Source organism: Callospermophilus lateralis, chromosome 8 (assembly GCF_048772815.1).
Source record: "Callospermophilus lateralis isolate mCalLat2 chromosome 8, mCalLat2.hap1, whole genome shotgun sequence".
In the NCBI taxonomy this organism is placed as follows: Eukaryota; Metazoa; Chordata; class Mammalia; order Rodentia; family Sciuridae; genus Callospermophilus; species Callospermophilus lateralis.
Genome location: NC_135312.1, coordinates 136,842,831 through 136,860,336, shown reverse-complemented (window position 1 = coordinate 136,860,336; position 17,506 = coordinate 136,842,831). Strand labels below are relative to the sequence as shown.

General features: G+C 44.4%; 1 protein-coding gene across 4 annotated transcripts in view; it reads left to right on the top strand.

Annotated features, from left to right (window-relative positions):
• Nucleotides 1-17,090, top strand: part of Afg2a (AAA ATPase AFG2A) — a 265,443-nt gene extending 248,353 nt beyond the window's left edge. For all 4 annotated transcript variants that reach the window (XM_076863930.2, XM_076863928.2, XM_076863927.2 and 1 more), the window contains one exon: nt 16,097-17,090. In XM_076863930.2, coding sequence (XP_076720045.2) covers nt 16,097-16,273 — 177 coding nt within the window. In that variant the 3' untranslated portion in view covers nt 16,274-17,090. The remainder of the gene's footprint in view (nt 1-16,096) is intronic.
• Nucleotides 17,091-17,506: the final 416 nt, after the last annotated feature.

The window sequence follows — 17,506 nt, the reverse complement described above, 5'->3', positions numbered from 1 at the left end:
CTAAGCTAAAGAATGTCACAGACATTTGCATAGAGATGCTGTTTGAAGACATGGTTAGATTCATTCTTTGAAATATTTCTGCATATCAGTCAGGGTTGTCCTGAAAAACACAACCAATAAGATATTTGTTATACAAACAACAATAAGTGTTGGCGAGGATGTGGGGAAAAGGGTACACTTGTACACTGCTGGTGGGACTGCAAATTGGTAAGGCCAATTTGGAAAGCAGTATGGAGATACCTGGGAAAGCTGGGAATGGATCCACCATTTGACCCAGCTATCGCCCTCCTCGGACTATTCCCTGAGGATCTTAAAAGAGCATACTATAGGGATACTGCCACATCAATGATCATAGTGGCACAATTCACAATAGCTAGACTGTGGAACCAACCTAGATGCCCTTCAATAGATGAATGGATAAAAAAAATGTGGCATCTATACACAATGGAGTACTACGCAGCACTAAAAAATGTCAAAATCATGGAATTTGCAGGGAAATGGATGGCATTAGAGCAGATTATGCTAAGCGAAGCTAGTCAGTCCTTAAAAAACAAATGCCAAATGTCTTCTTTGATATAAAGAGAGCAACTAAGAACAGAACAGGGAGGAAGAGCATGAGGAAAAGATTAACATTAAACAAAGACGAGTGGGGGGAGAAAAAGGGAGAGAGAAGGGAAAGCATATGGAAGTGGTAGGAGACCCTCAATGTTACACAAAAATACATAGAAGAGGTTGTGAGGGGAAAGGGGGGGGAAACAAGGGAGAGAACTGAACAACAGCAGATGAGGTAGAGAGGGAAGATGGGAGGGGAGGGGAGGGGGATAGTAGGGGATAGGAAAGGTAGCAGAATACAACAGTCACTAATATGCCATTATGTAAAAATGTGAGTGTGTAACTGATGTGATTCTGCAATATGTATTTGGGGTAAAAATGGGAGTTCATAACCCAATTGAGTCAAATGTATGAAAGATGATATATCATGAGCTTTGTAATGTTTTGAACAACCAATTAAAAAAAAAAGATATTTGTTATATACAAATATGTAAGAGTCAATTTATTAGGAGCATTGACACACGATTATGGAGACTGAGAATTCCCAAGACGTCCCTCTGCAAACTGGAGCTCCTGCGATGCCAGGGACATGACTCACTCTGAATCCAGAGGCCTCAAAACCAGGAAAGATGATGAGGTGGTGCAGTGCAAGGCCAAGGTTTGCGTGCCAGGACGGCTGCCGTGAGCCCGGAAAGCCTGGCATTCTGGTGTCCAAGGTGGAAGAGAAGCATACTTTGGCTCCAGGGGAGATAACGGTTCCACCTTTCCTGTCTGTGTTCTGTGCAGCCCCAGCCAATGGGTGGAGCCCATGCACATCAAGGGCAGATTGTCCTCCTCTTACTCCACTCACACACAGGCCCATCTCTTCTGGAATCACCCTTGCAGACAAATCAAAAATGCCAGTTCTGGAAGTCTTCCTTAATCCAGTCAAGTTAACACCCGATTAACCATCACAGTAGGTATACTCTTAAAACCAGGGACCAAGAGCCTCATATAACTGTATTGTTTGTATCTGTGGCATATAAGCATGTGCTCTTACGAAAATTAGAAACAAGTCCTAGCACATGAAATGTTACTATAACAGAACCACATTGGTTTGGGTCACCAAGCTGATCAGGATCAACTCGATTTTCCCATTATCACTCTCCTAAGCACATGATTACTGCTTCTTAAATTTCTGAGCTGAGTCTGAGCTGACTGGAGTCCCACCACCAGCCCTATTAGCATGGATACGGCCTTTCCCATTGCAACAGGTGTAGCAGCCCTGGTGATCACCAAAGGCAGTGACCCTGTGTGAGTAAACTCTAGCAGCCAGGCTTAGGCAGAACCAGGCAGTTCCCTAGTGGAAACCACTGGAAGCTGTGGAGAGGTGGAGTTTACCAAGAGCCAGCAGAGACTGGACGCCTTGGAAAGCTGCTAGGATCAAAAGATGAAAAACTAGAAAGATCAGGTCAACGGAATCAAGAAATATGATCTCAAACCTACCTTTCTAAAGTTCTGAACGAGCATGGCTGGAAAGGCCAGGTTCTTTTCACCTTACTGGAACTTGACCTTGTTCTACTTGAGACTTTGACAAATAGATAAATCTTAAAATGAAAAGGGAACAAAAGACTAGGAACAACTGTAGTGCCCATTACTGGGACTGGGTGGAACAAACGGTAAGCTGTAAAATCAGGGAGAAGTAGCTCGGTGTGCAGTGTGATGTCAAGGATGAATTGTAGGTGAAAAAAGTAAGGTGGAGAAAAGTGTGACTAGGCAAGGAGAAGAGATGTGAACAGGGTGCTAGCATTCATCTAAGAAGGTCTAGGGCTCCCCTTTGTTCACATACCGTGACTGCAAGTGAAGAGAGGAGGTAGCAGAAGCAGGTGGCACCACTCTGCAGACCATAATGAAAGAGAAGACCTGGGCAATCATGTAGGACCACTGACCCAGACCAAGGTCAGCCAGGCATTTGCATCTCGGCATCACCTGTGAGGGTTTATTCAGAAAGTCAGACTTGAACCTGTGCAAGCCTCTAGGAAATAGGGGAGGCAGGGGAACAGAAGGTTCTCAGGGTGCAGTCAGCAAAATAAAAGGATGTGGGAAACCATATTTAGGATATGATCTACTGTTTTCAACACAAATGATTAGAGAGGAAGACAAATCCTCTAGATACGAGATATAGGAGCTCAGTGCAAGGTGTTGCTTCTGTTTTAATCCTAAGTCAAACAAACCAGCTGCCATTCACTTAGGACTGCTGAAAAGTGTTGGCCCTGGCTAAGTATTGATAATATTAAAGAATTATTGCTGTTTTTAATATGGAGTAAAGATGTATGGTTCTGCCCTTTTTGTTTAAAAAAAGCATTCTTTTAGAGATAATCTACTCAAATATAGGGTGACTAAATATTATGATTATGGGATTTGCTTCAAAAAATTTCTGTGCAGGGCTGGAGCTGAGGCGTGAGTGTAGGTGAGCAGGATCAGTCCTGAGTCCAGCACTGTTCAAGCTGGAAGGAAGGTGAGCGAGTTCGCCCTCTCCTGCTCCCTCACGTTATATGTGTTGTATGGTTAAAGTAACGTTTCATCCGGATTCCCCTACTGTTCACCCAAGTGTCCATCTTCTCCACCTTCCCTGTCTTCTCTTTTTGCGAAAGAATTGGACCAATTTCTAAGTGGGATGGAACTGTTGTGAAAGACGCTTCAAATTGCCTTTCAGCCACTCTGAATTACAGAAGGAAGTCAGTCTTCCCAGCATGCAGTGTGGCCACTCCATTTCTCTTCTTAAGCCCTGTCAACATGCGTTTCCAGTTACATGCACAATTTTAATTGAATTTAGGGACTGTCTCCAAATAAAATTTCCATAAACTTCCAAACTGAGCAGCTCCAGATCTGACCTTTTTAATCCATTTGCTATTCATGATCTCCTCTCCCCTAAAAAAAAAAAAAAAAGTTTTTTGTTTGCTTTTTCTCTCTTTCATTGAGACTTCTCTGGGTGCCAAGAAAACGAATGAATTGAACACAAAATGCTTCTAACTTTGCCCATGACCTATTATTGTTATTTATTCAAAAAGAGTGATCTGATTTTTTTTTCTTCTAAAGATTCCATAATTTTCAAAGTTGTTTGGTGGCCCTTGAGGCTTTGGGTAATACCTGTGGCCTGGAAACCAGGTGGACAGCCTGAAATGTTATCTTGGCCTCAGGTGAGCTGCATGGTGCACGACTGGCAACAGACCCAGCCCTGGTCTTTGGAAGTATGCACTGCTGGGCATGGACCCCAAGTGGCACCTTTGCAGCAGGCTGTCATCAGTGTGTAATACACACATTTTGAGGCAGGTGTAACCAAAACCATATTTGAGACAAAGTAGTTTATAAGCAACACACATTGAGGTGTACACGGAAAAGAAGAGAAAGCAGTGGTTCCATCCTCTCCCCCCTCCAACCAACATGGGCCTGTCTCACATCACCTGTCCAGCTCTGCTGAGGCCATGCCTTCTCCACCCAAAAACGATGGTTGTTGTAGCACCTGTGTGAGATATCACACACACACACAGAGGAAATGACCTAATTCAGTTTGACCCTGTCACCTGTACCCTTTCCTCATCCAGTGACTGAACCAAGACAGTCAGACTCCAAAGGATTTTAGTCACTGTGACTGATTAAATGAGGACTTTCTGATGTCTAAAGCTGTGAGCTTTAAAACACCGGAATCGTGCACGGTCATGTTTTTTACCACATGGGAAATGTGCTCGCTCTAGCCCAGTGTGTTGGAGCACTCCTGAAATCCCAGTGGCTCAGGAAGCTGAGGCAGGTTGATCTCGAGTTCAAAGCCTGCCTCAGCAATTCAGCAAGGCCCTAAGCAACTCAGTAAAACCCTATCTCTAAATAAAATATGAAAAAAGGGCTGGGGATATGGCTCAGTGGTAAAGCACCCCTGAGTTCAATCCCTGGTAACCCCCCCTCAAAAAAAAAAAAAAAAAGTTACTCACTCTATAGTGAAAGAGGAGTAAAACCAAAATAGAGAAACAGAATTATGGAAAGACCCAAACACAGTGACATGCTCCAGCAATCCCAGCTGCTTGGAAGCGGAGGCAGGAAGGTGGTTTGAACCCAGGAGTTCAAACCCCCGCTGGCAACATAGCATTCTGGTTTCTGCTGCTGCTTGGTCCACAGAGGATGCTCAACCTCACTCCTGTCCTTAGGTTCTGTTAGACCCAATTATATCATTAGAATAAATTCCCCTTTTTTATTCAAATTGGATTTTTATCCCTAGCAATTGAGCCCTCCTGTTTAGCAGATGTCCCAACTGACTGCATGTATTTGGAGAAATAAGAAAAGCTAAGGCAGAAACTGGTCGACCTGGCTCAGAGGCGTTCACAAACGTACTGTGAAAACTCTCCTGAGTCCCTCTTGCTGAGTTAGCCTGGTGTTTGCCATGGCAGTTAAAGGATATGGAGCCTTAAAGGCTTTTCAGGACTTGGATTTCTCGTGAAGGAAAACAAATCAAAAGTATTCATTAAAAGATTGATATAAAAATTTAATGATTCTGAGGTTAACCCAAAACTTAACATAATCTTTCATGGTAACATTTGTGTATGTCTGTGGGTTTCAGGTTCTATACTGCTAAAATGAGCAGTCATCAGAAAGATACTTTAAAATATTTTGTTTCAGCATGTAAAATCCTGTTTTATTACAGAACTGTTTTGTTAAAGGTATAGCTAGGCTGGATTGTTGCCAGACTGATGGGATCTTAGCAGGCCACTTGATTTGTAAAAATTCACAAGTGCTGGGTCTTGAAGCTGAGGGTGGTAATGTGTATGTCATACTCCAGTACAGTAGTTCAGGTTACGTGTCTTATGAATGGATTTGTGTGTGTGTGTGTACATGTGTGGATGTAGACATGTTATTTCAAAGAGGCTGGAATTGGGGGTGGGGCAGGATCCGTGCTTCAGGCTTCTGCTGGCTCTCACCTTATTCATTGTAGTTAGGAAACGTGCAGAAGAGATCTTCAGCATATCCAATTGAAGGTAGCCTGGGTTTGCCTCCTGTTAGATGCCAGCATACTAAAATAGAGATGTGTGTTGCAAAAGCCTCGCTATCTCGAGGTTAGCCATTTGATCTCCAGATGAGAAGGTTCCTCTATGAGAGGAAACCTGGGCACCCTGCTTGCATCTCCTCCTCTTGTCAGTATCAGAGGGCACTTTCATGTGAGTCCTTTACCCTTCATAAGAAGGAACACATTGACTGAGAGATCTCGGAACTGTTTCCGTTCTATGGTGACCCCTCGTGCCCAGCTGACTCACAACTCTATGTAAAAAAATTTTGCTCAATAAAAATATCTATTAGTTTCTTCCCAACTATGCATTTTTTTAATGGTTAGAAATGTGAGAAAAGCTTGCCTACTTTAAAATAATGTAAAATGTATGGATATAGTCCTAAAATTTATTAAACATGTATAGGTGAGCATACATATATGCATATATACATATATACTCAGATTTACTTGGTTTTATGACTCTAGGGTTTTTTTAATATGTATTTTTTAGTTGTAGTTGAATACAGTACCTCTGTTTTATTTATTTTTATGTGGTGCTGAGAATTGAACCCAGGGCCTCGAACATCCTAGGTGAGTGCTCTACTGCTGAGTCACAACTCCAGCCCCAAGATTTTTAAAACTGGATAATCTATCCTTTAAAAAAATTTACCATTACACCAGCACTGTGGCACACACCTATAATCCTAATGGCTCTGGAGGCTGAGGCAGGAGAATCCCAAGTTCAAAGCCAGCCTGAGCAATGGTGAGGCAGTAAGCAACTCAGTGAGACCCTGACTCTAAAGAAAATTCAAAATAGGGCTGGGGATGTGGCTCAGTAGTCAAGTGCCCCTGAGTTCAATTCCTGGTATTCTGCCCCCCCCCCCCAAAAAAAAAAATCACCATTAGCTTGTCAAAGATACCAATTACTGCATTTCCAATACCAAACAGCCTCACCAAGTGATAATTTAAATATATCTTTTAAGCATATATTTAATATATTTTAATATGTTTACATATCTAAACATATCACATACTTTTTAATTTTTTTGGAGCATGCGTCATCCATTGTCAGCTGGTAGCCCCACTCTCTGTCACCATTCTTTTTCTGCAGCCCTTTCCACATCTGTGAACTGTCCATATGTCCTTTATCTTAATTTTTAGTTTAGGCTAGCAGATATTTTCATGTCTGTCTTTAGAAGATTTTCTGGCTTTTCTTTTTGCTGAACTTGACACAGAACTCATTTGCTTATTAGCCTTCTCGCAAAGGAGAATAACAGTAGTTAAAAAAGAGGTGTTGAGGTTTGATAATGGAGTTAATTGTCAGAAGAGAAAATAGAAATATTTGGGCTCAGGCCTTTAAAACCTGCATCATCTTTATTCTCACCCTAGCCTGGGCACAGAAATACCCTATAGAGCTTTTGCAAGTATTTGCCACCTTTTAAGTTGTGTCGCATATATAATCTTCTTGTTAAAAACAAGAGCTGGATCTCACTGTTATCTTTCAAATCAGTAAAATCAGATTTTCCGTATCCTTTTCTCCTTTTGTCTCACTCCTTAAAAGTCAACAGTCCATATAATTTTGCATATAAGGAATCTACTCCTGCAGTTTGTAAATACCCAGCATGTAGTGCTATTATCAAACATCAAAAATCCACTCATGGGTTCACTCAAATCACACACAATAATATGTGCCACTTGTGAACTCTGATCTGAGCTTGAGAACTCAGGTTTTGCATTTCTTTACTGGTGTGCCTAAATTTGCACTCAGAGTGCCTTATTGCCAAGCTCATTTTTTGTTTGTTTTGATAAAACAAAGATGTAAGTCTTTAGGTTCCTCTACATTTCAGTAAAGATGTAAATAAGTATTTAGTTACACTCAGGGGCAACTTTCAATTCTCTGGGATGTAAGAGGGCTTTAGAAAGTAAAAACTTCCCACCTCTAGCATGATGCAGTCAGTTCCTTGTGTTTCCTGGACTCCCCAGTGTGGCAATTACAGGCAAGTTGTGTGCCAGCCTGTTTCCATGTGGACAATCAAATAAACAGAATAGGTGAAACATGAGTAGCAGCCAGTTCATCTAACAGATGAGACAATGCCACTTTATAATTATTTGAATTTAAAACAAAATAATGTAATGTCAGCTTCTCAATCAATGGCTTATAAACAACATAAGCATTACCAACCAGTGGAAAACACCTCAGAAATGCAAAAATAAAGAAGACATGTGAGAATATTCTGGGCTTTTTCAGAGTATCTTATTTGATGATGATGGTGTGCTGCCATTTAATTTACATCATATATATATATATATATATATATATATATATATATATATATATATACGCTAGAGGCAGGGAAAGAGCCTTCCTTTCTCTGAGAAATAATACAACTGTTATTGAGAATGACGTCCATAAAATAAGTGTAGGATAAATAACCTCCCTGGTATGTGCTCACCAGGACCTGTCTTCACATATCTTTAGCTACTGATGGGCCAGTCACTTTTTTCTGTTTATCACAAATAGCCATTGACACTAAATACTCTTTTAAAAGTTTTTAGGGGTGCCAAGGAAGCTTGCTGGTCAGCCCAGGTCAACCTGCAGCTGATTGGAAAATGGGAAGGAAGTAAAGGCTCATTATAGACTAAGACTGGAGGTAAAAGTTCAGAAGCCTCTAATCCCACAGAATACACCACTCAGCAAGTGTTCAGAAACCAGGATCCTGAAGTGGACTGCACAGGGCATCCTGAGCCAGGGTGTCAAAGCAGGCTGCTATGTACATCTGTCAGTGGGGCGAGGTGAGGGGCCTGACAGTGAAGATGACTGACAGGTGAGGGAGTAGGGTATGTTAATACTCTAACACCCTTACCCAGCCCTGCCCCTCCTCAGCCTGTGTCTCTGGAGTTCCCAAAGTCCTGGCATTGAGGGTCAGGCCCTTCAGAGTTGGGGAGGAATCCTGGAGCTCTCCGATAGCTGAGCTTGGCTTGCTTTCCTCTCCCCAGGACATCCTTCTGTCTTCCTGTCCTCTCTGCCATGCTGAGTGCCTTTGCTCAGAGTTCAGAGCCTCTTCAGGGGTCTGCCCGCTTTCTGGCCATAGCTGGTCGCCAGCCCAACAAAGGCCTACAATCTGAGCTCTTTTAGTCTTTAGTAGGCAGTTATCTTGGTTGAACTTGTTCTGGCAGAAGGGGTGTGTGTTTAAAAGGCAAAAACTAGTTTACATTCTATCTAACATGCTAACAGTGTGCCTGACAAAGAGAGCAAGACTAAGGCTGCAGAGCCTTCTTGGAACTTAGTCTGGAGAGGGAGGCAGACACTGAACACAAAGGACTCAGGTCTCCACAGCTGCAGTGTGACAGAGTGTGGGCAGTGAAAATGCCATACGACAAACAACCCTAGAACCAGAGGCATGGCCGGTGGCGAGGTAGCTTGCAGGATGCCCTCCGCGGATGCATGCACACCCATTCGGAGGGCTGCGTGGAAGAGCCGGAGCTTCGCACTTGTTCACGGAAAGCCGACTCTGCTTCCTCTCTGCTGTGCCCCAGCCCCCACCCAGTGTCTGACACCTACAGGCTGGTCACAGAGATTTCTTGAGTAAGTGAATGAAAAGGGGCTCTTTCCCCACCAGGGTCCTGTTCTCCCTGTTTCCACATCAGTTGATGTGTTCTTTGCAAAGCTTAAGTACTTCTTTTTTACCTTGTTTTGGTTCAAGGGAAGTTAAAAACACCTAAATTTCCCACAGGTGCAAATGGTTGTAGAAACCGCATGCTGGAACAATTAAATAAGATGTCAGAACTCAAGATCCTTTCATCCCAAAAGCTCTCTGGAACAATCACTACGTGTGTACAAATTTTTTAAAAGCATTAACTATTCCAGGCTTCTGCACATGAGCAGGAGTGAAGACTAAACACTGCAGCTACGTATTTTGAAGGCCTCAGAATGACTTTTATTGAGCAAAATTAAGCAACCCATTTTTTTTTTCTTCTCTGTCACTGGATTTGAATGTGTCTTCAGAGAACTTTTTATTTTCTTGGGACTCATACTGTGTGGCATTTGAGATCATGTGACTGTAACATAAGCCCAGATGTATCAATGATCCTGAAGCTTGTTTTGCAAGGGGATTCAGACCAAGAGCACTAGTTGGGTCGTTCCTCAGATCTGAAATCTGTTCTCCAAAGTTCTCACTTCTGACCTCACCCCTCAGTTTTCCATGAGTGGCATTTTAAAGGACCAATTTAGGTAAGCACTGCTGGCCTCCCTCTGAATCCCCTTCTGGCCTTCTTGGCAGTGTGGGGCAGCTCTCACTGTCTGTGCCTGTGACCATCTGGCTCTCATTTGCCAGGTGCCTACTGTATGCTCTCAAGTCACATCTCCATGCCCCGGGCCATTCGGCCATCTTGAGCAGGGCTCAGTGCGCGCCCCAAGGGAGGGGCCTCTGCTGGCTTCCCCCACAGCCTCTTCAGCACTGGCTGCTCATGCGCAGCAGGATAGGCTCTCTACTGGGTTCCTAATCCCTCAGACACACAGAGAGGGAGGTCGTAGGACTCTGAGAGTGAAAAGAAAAGCAAGGGGCGGGAGCCAGGCAAACACAATGCCAGCCCCAGGCCCTCGGCCCAGCATCCCAGCCAGCACCAGCTGCAGCCCAATTAAGCTCAACAGGTCACAGGTGTTTCAGACAGAAGACGCTGTTAACAAAACCGCTTTCTTGAAAATACCTCAGACTTTTTAAAGCACTGCAGCCTATTTCTTTTGGTGGATTCTTCAAAGCTATTTACTACACTTGAAATACAAAGAAACTGAGATTAGCCTTGCTGGAAGGCGGGCTTTCTTCATGCCAAACAGCAGGAGCAGCACCGAGACAGCATCTCTGCCAGTCTGTGAATTCATTGTGCAGCTGCAGTTGAGAGGACACGGGGCCTCCCTCCCCTCCAGCTCCGCCCCTCCTGAACCCTTGCCCCAGCTGTGCCAGAAAGCACCCAGGGTCGGTCGCATCCTTGTGTTCTTAATCCCAGCCTCCAGTATGCAGCCGTGGTTTCCTATAACTTTCAAATTGCCTGCCATGTTAAAAGTAGGTGCATGTATCCAGCAATCACGAGCTACTTTTTCTTGCTTAATGTCATCCATTCAAGAAACTTCACTTCTGGCACGTTTAAAATTGGTGCCCTCATTTTCTTCACAGATCCAAGAGCTCCCTGTTCCTGCTGGTAGGGGGGCAGGAGGTGCTGGTAGGAGGGCAGGAGGGTGACAGAACCAAACAGACAGAGCCGCATTAGAATCTCTGTTACCCCTCCATCTTGAGGATAATGATGATCACCAAGGTAGTTTATTGGCAAAGGTCAAGTTAGAACTTCAGCATCTCTGTTAGGAGGGCAACCCCTAGACCCCCTCTACACAGGTGCACTGGCAGCAGCCTCCCCTCTCTCCATGCTTAGTGCCACTGTGCCTACACTCTCCTGTTGTTACTACTACCGTCTGCTTGCAGCCAGCCAAGAGCAGGGACCTGCAGGTTCCCCAGGACCTGTCTAGAGGAGGAAGTTCTGTGATAAAACTTTATAATGGTTCCTAATCTCTCAAGGCACCAAAAAAGAAGCTGGCACTACTGTGGAACTGAGAAGAAGGTCCTGTGCAGGAGAGAGGACACTTGGACAGAGTCCGCATCGCAGGGTCTTCTGCTGATGGCATTGTGGCGGGCAGCCTTCGCCTTGACTGCACCTTAGAAACCACTGCTGTCTGCTTAGACCAAGCCGTGCTGGTCTCAGCCTCCTCTGCGGGCCTGCTCTCCCTCCACTAAGCTGGGCCACCTGTTCAAACTCTTCTCATCTGGTGGGCTGGGGAAGAGCCGGCAGCTATGGAGAAGAGGTTTCCTTTTTTTCCACACTGAAGTATGACATTGTTCTGACTCTTCATGGTGTTCCGAATTCTGTACAATTTCCTTTCTTGCCCTCTTGCATTTAAACATGAAGTAATTAGATTTCCCAAGGTTCAGTGGTCAAGAGCCTCCCATCCCAGGGTCGCCTCCCGCACGGTCGCAGCGGGACTGTCTGGCGTAATCCAGTTACTGCTGTATTGTTGCAGAGGCCCCCCTTTTCCAGGGGGCAGGCGTAGCCTGGAAACCCATCCTCACATGTCCCTTTGTCTCCATCGCAGAGTTACTTTTTTCTGCATTTGAAAGTAATTATTTGCTATTTTTTTCAGGGACTCTGTTTTGAGGATTTCTAAACATTTCATAGAAATCTTTTCCTGCCTCTTAGGAATCATCTCAAATATGTCTGACTCTTTCATATGGAGTTCCTGTTTGTTTTTTATTACTGTCAGATGTCTGATGGTCAGATCTGTTTGGACTGAGGAATGAATGGAAAGAGAGATTGTGGTAAGCTGGCACCAAAGAAATGGTGTCATGGCCACTGAACAAAAGCTTGTCAGAGTCCAGCTCTGGCAGCAAGCTCTCAGGCCCACGCTGCCATCTTTTGTCTTATTTTCTCCTTTCCATAAACAGGTCATGTTTTCACCTTCACCACAGGCATGTATGTGTTCTAAAAGCTTGACCACCCATTTTTAGTAAAAACTGAGAAAGGATATACACTCAGCCAAGCCATGTCTGCTTCTGCAGCTTAATGGCAAAAGCAACCTTGCTGACGGTTAGCGAGGAGCACATGGAAATGACCTCTGCTGCAGCTGGTGGAGGAACGTGCAGGATGGCAAAGGGCTTCTAGGAAGGCTTCTAAAACCCTCTCTGCCAGAGAAGTCAAAGAGCTCAGAGGGCTAAGAAAGAAACAGGGAGGATACTCCAGGGAGTCTGATTCAGATTTGTGTGTTCACCTCCACATCTTAGTGACGTTCTTCTGTGCCCTTTTGGGAAAATCAGCTGAATCCCCCATGGCTAAAACGGCCCGGCCCCGGCCTGCTTGGTCTGGGATGTGATCCTAACAGGGTGGTGAGCTGAGCTGGGGTCCCTGTGTGCTCTGTAGAAACAGTCTTTCTCACTCCCAGTGCGGTTGTTTTCCATGACAATGAAGCAAAGAAGATCCTGTCCCTGTGTGACACTTTTGACCCCTAAAGAAGTCGTAGGAAAGGTTGCAGAATACAACAGTTACTATTATGGCATTATGTAAAAATGTGCATGTGTAACCGATGTGATTCTGCAATCTCTGTAATGTTTTGAATAACCAATAAAAAAAAAAAAGAAGTCTCCTTCAAAACTAGCACAGGCATGGTTGTATTCTTAGAATTTCTAATTTATATTACTTTTGCAAAAAGAACTGAACCTAGAGTAGTGCCTAGATTAAGAACATTGCTGGAGATAAACGTAAATCACAGTATTGAACAGTTTTTATAACTTACTTCATCTTCAGTCAGCAAACTTTAAGTACAGCTGACAAAGTCTCGATTGTATGAAACATAGTAGAAGTACTTGCAGGGTACTGGCCAGACGTGGGAAAGATGCACGTTTGGAAACACTTAATTTTTTTCCTTTTGGAATTTCTACTAAGAAGCCCTGTTATGAGGAAGGAATAAAAGCAAAAGGAACCTTTGAGCATTGCGCTCTGTCAGGTCTTGTGCATCAGCCGCTTGTGGATTTGGTTTGCAGCTGTACCTGCTCTGCCTTCGCAGGCTCCAGAACTGGGAGTTGACTGTCCTTGACTAGCTTTCACTGCCATTGAGGTTCATGTGACTTTGAGTCATTGTTATTTTTTGTTATATTTGATTGTAACATTGCTCCTTTAAAAAAATACTCCATTTTGGCTCTGAGGCTGGTTGAGCATAATCCTTAGTCTCTTTTTTCCCACCTTGCAATTTCTTGACTTTATTCTTTTTAGTCAGGATGTCCTTAGCAGACCCGTGTGTATCTAAATTCCGTTCTTCACACTTCATTTACAAAACAGGAATTTCTTCCTTCTGTCCACACCAAAGCACTTCCCTTATGCCTTCCTGGCAGTACTTCTGATCCTGGGCACATGTGGAAGTAACCCATGTCCTTCCCTGCTGGGTCCTGAGGGCAGGAGGAGTGCATCGAGACAGCTCTGGATCTGCGCTTGGCCTGTGTAGTCACTGCAGAGAGTAGCTCAACCATAGTGCTGACTGGTCCACAGGGTCCTATTTGCAGTTGGCAGTTACTGATTGTAAACTACTAGGTAAATATGATGGAAAAATAGCAGAGATTATTGCCAAATTGACTTGTTCTTTTGGGCATTTCCAATAAGCAAACCGGTGTGGCGTATCTTGAAGCAAGTGTTGAGCTCAGGTGGCCCTCTGCCACCCTAGGGAGTGCCAGCAGCTGTATTCCTTCCCTGCCAAGGAAGGCGCCTTTACCTTCAGCCCACAAGTGAGGCTTCCATTGTCTCTGGAAAGTTCATCCCTGTGTAGCCCAGGCATTTCCCAGTCAAAACTCAGTCTCCCAGCTTGGATGGAATGGTCGGTGAAGGTCAGGCCACCACTGGGAATAGTAAGGGATTGCTCTCGAATGTTTGCATGCACTAGAGGCTCCAATATAACAAACAGGTACCTTTCAAGGGGCCACACTCCTCTGTGTGTCTCACCACCAGAGCCCCCTGTGTTACTACCAAGGAAGCTACCATGAAACTCAATGCAGAGCTTATAGAAAAATCTGCAGATACAGGTGCAAACAAAGAAAGTGATTTTCCAAAAGGAATTACTTAGGGAGAAGACGGAAGCATGGGCTTTTAGGCTTCCCTCATTGACATGCCACTTGTGCTCCCTCCATTTACTGACCTCCTTGTGCCTTCACAGTCATCTCTCACTCTCCCACTTTAATGCCTGCTGCCTGCCATCTGGCCATGAAAGCCCAATCCCAGAACTCACCAGGCTTTGGGTCTCTCTCCTTCCTTGCTCAACACCCCTCCACCAGCACTTCACATGGGCTTGCCTGGCTGCTCCATTTGACAACTTTCAACACTTCACACCACCTTTGAGCATTGTGCAAAAACCTGGGCATCACCACACAGCAAGTTAGTGCAGTAGTTAGTTCCCATCTAGCATATATAGAAAGTACTCGGGAATTGTTAGGTGCTGGGCTCTGTATTCTCTGAGGTACATCTCAGCTAGTGAGCATGCAGGAAGTGGCATTGGCCTGAGGACCGTGGCTTCCCTACCCCTGCAGCCTGGAGAGAGCTGCCTAGTGAACACCCTCCTGTCCTGGGGGCCTGCCGCCAGCCGGATGCAATTATTCAGACCTCAGCCCTGCAACCGTGGCTCCAAGTTATTGCCCAGGTGAAGAAGTGCTGCTTAGTTGGGGGGGGACTCTCCCAACTTGGCCCCTTCACCTCCATTTTCAGAGGTTCCCAGGGTCTTGTCAGAACACTGCGCAGCCAGCTCACCGTGCGGGCACTTCCCTGCTTTTGCTGTGCTTATTAATTCTCACAGTCTTGTTTTGAAAAGAACTCTTTCGCACCAGAACATGTGGTGAAGTGGTTTCACTAATCCCTGGAGGTTTTGTTTTTCCCTCCTACAAGTCGGGAGCCACTCTTTTGGGAACAGCATTGACATGCATAGCCACCATGGTTAACTTCAGTGCTCATTAATGGAGCCCCAAACTAATAGTTACATTGTCGTCATTTGACAAAGCCACCTAAATCTATGCGTGATTTTTTTTTTTTTTTTAAGCTCCCAAAACATGCTGTTAAATCCCCTAAAAAGCCACTAAACTGCTTTGGCAGCCATTAGCCCAGCATAAGCAGACGCGCTCTTTTCAGTAAGTGAACAAACAGAGGAAAGATGCTGAATGGCTGGACAAATGTGTTTCAGCTGCCTTTCATTTACCTATATGAGGGCGAAGTCCATATCAATCACTGTTTTCCCTGCTGCCCTGAAAATCACAAGATGGCCTTTCATGCCACAGCCTCTTTCACCACAGCAGTGAGCCTTCAGAGTGACGCTGGCGTCAGCCTGCTTCCCTTCTCAGGTCCAGGGAGCTGGAAACCTTCCCTTCCGCCTTCCTCCACCAACTTTGTCCTCCCCCTGCATCCAGTTCTTCCAGCTTTCCTCCCTGAATTAATAGAATTCGCTTCCTGTTCTAATGTGGCTTTCCAGAGTAAATGTGGACACCCCTCTCTGATATCCCAAGATTTAGGAACTCCTTTAAAAGATGCACAGAAAGAAACCCCTCTCCATGCTGGAATGCATCCAGTTGAAAGGATCTGGAGGTCTGGGCTGTGACAGGTGTGCTGGTGAACAAGCCTCCTCTGCAGCACCTCCTCCCCACCCCCACCCTGCCCTAAAAGCCTGGGCCGCAAGTCCTTCCTTTGCAGTTAGGAGCAAATGCAAGAGCGCATGTGCCTTATCTTACACAGCTTTGTGCTCCTGATTCCAAGTGCTTGTTACATTATTTTGGAATGAAGGAAGGATCAGGAAACTGGATATGGTTACTTTGTATCCTTTTAAAAATTTGAGTGGAATAACTGGCAGAAATTTTTAGCAACGTGCTTATGGTGTACAAGTTACCACGAATGAATATTTGGAATATCACATTTCTGAAAAAAGAGTGTTGATTGTTTTCCTCTCCTTGTGTGTATTTTTATTTTCAGATCATAGCCGTCTGCAGAGAGGCAGCTCTCCTGGCTCTGGAAGAAAACATCAAAGCCAACTGCATTATGAAAAGGCATTTTACTCAAGCCTTGAGCACCGTGGCCCCGCGAATCCCTGAGTCACTGAGACGCTTTTATGAAGAGTATCAAGAGAAGAGCGGGCTGCATGCACTCTGAGAAAATCCCCACATCCGTTACACCAGACTCCTTTCTAGAGAAACATTGGTTTTGTCTTATTTTTTGTTTTTTAATTTTGCCATAAAAGTGTTTTTTAAAAATCCCTACTAGATAAATTGTTCGAAGTAATTTCACTTGAACTGAGGGACTTTAGTCTTTACACACGTTTTGAATTGTATGGATGCATTGAAAAATCTGTGGATATGCGTTTACGTTAGTTTTCTCTGGAAATGTATGCCAGGTTTAAAATGCGTAGCCTTTTCATTTTTGACTGGTCCATTCATCCCTTGAGATGATTTCCTTGCTCTGGAATTCACTCTGGTGCCCTCCTAAGTGTCCACCTTGGGCATCTCTCTCAAACAACAAGATAGGGAATGCATGTGGATGAAGGCATCATGGAAAATACCGAGCTTTGTTTTTGGAAGACCAGCCAATGAAATATCCAGATGCCACCAGGTGTCTGTGGCCTTGTTTGCAAATGCATGGTTGTCCTCATTGTAACTCACACCTGCATCTGTGGCAGAGAAGAGTTGTTAGGTCAAGGCTGGGCCGTAGCGAAGCACTTGCCAGCCTGCCTAAGCCATTGGTTCAGCCCCTAGCACCACCAAAGAACTTGTTTCATGTAAATCAGTGCCATCTTAAGGGTTAAAATTTATAATTGTAAGGCCATTCTGAGCCCAGAACAGCAGTAGGCTTGATTTTTTTTTCCTAAAATGCTATAAATACATCATATATAAAGTATTAATGTTTTAATTCATATGTATTTTCAGGTTACAAGTGAACTTTTCTGTTCAAAAATAAATTTTTTTAAAGTGTACTCTTCATATTGTATTATGGTATAGTCTAACTATGTTTTATATTTATTTGTCTATTTATATGTCCTCGGGATTTCTGGACACTTTAATGCTTCCTAAAGACCCTTTGAAACCTGGAAAGCAATTCACTAGCCTCCAAATCACACACTTGTCAGTGAGCACACCTGTAATCCCAGCGACTCTGGAAAGCTGAGGCAGAAGGACCACAGGCTGGAGGCCAGCCTCAGCAATTTAGCAGGCCCTGTCTCAAAAAAAAAAAAGATCAAGGAGGGGGCCAGGGGAGTTGCAGCGCGTACTGTCTGAATGGAAAAGACCCTCTCCAGATCCTGGGGAGGAACTCCCTTTGGGAAGGAAGGCTGCTGCAGTATTTCTGCTGTCTTCCCAGTGTTTCACATCTTACCAGGGTGCTTGGAATAGA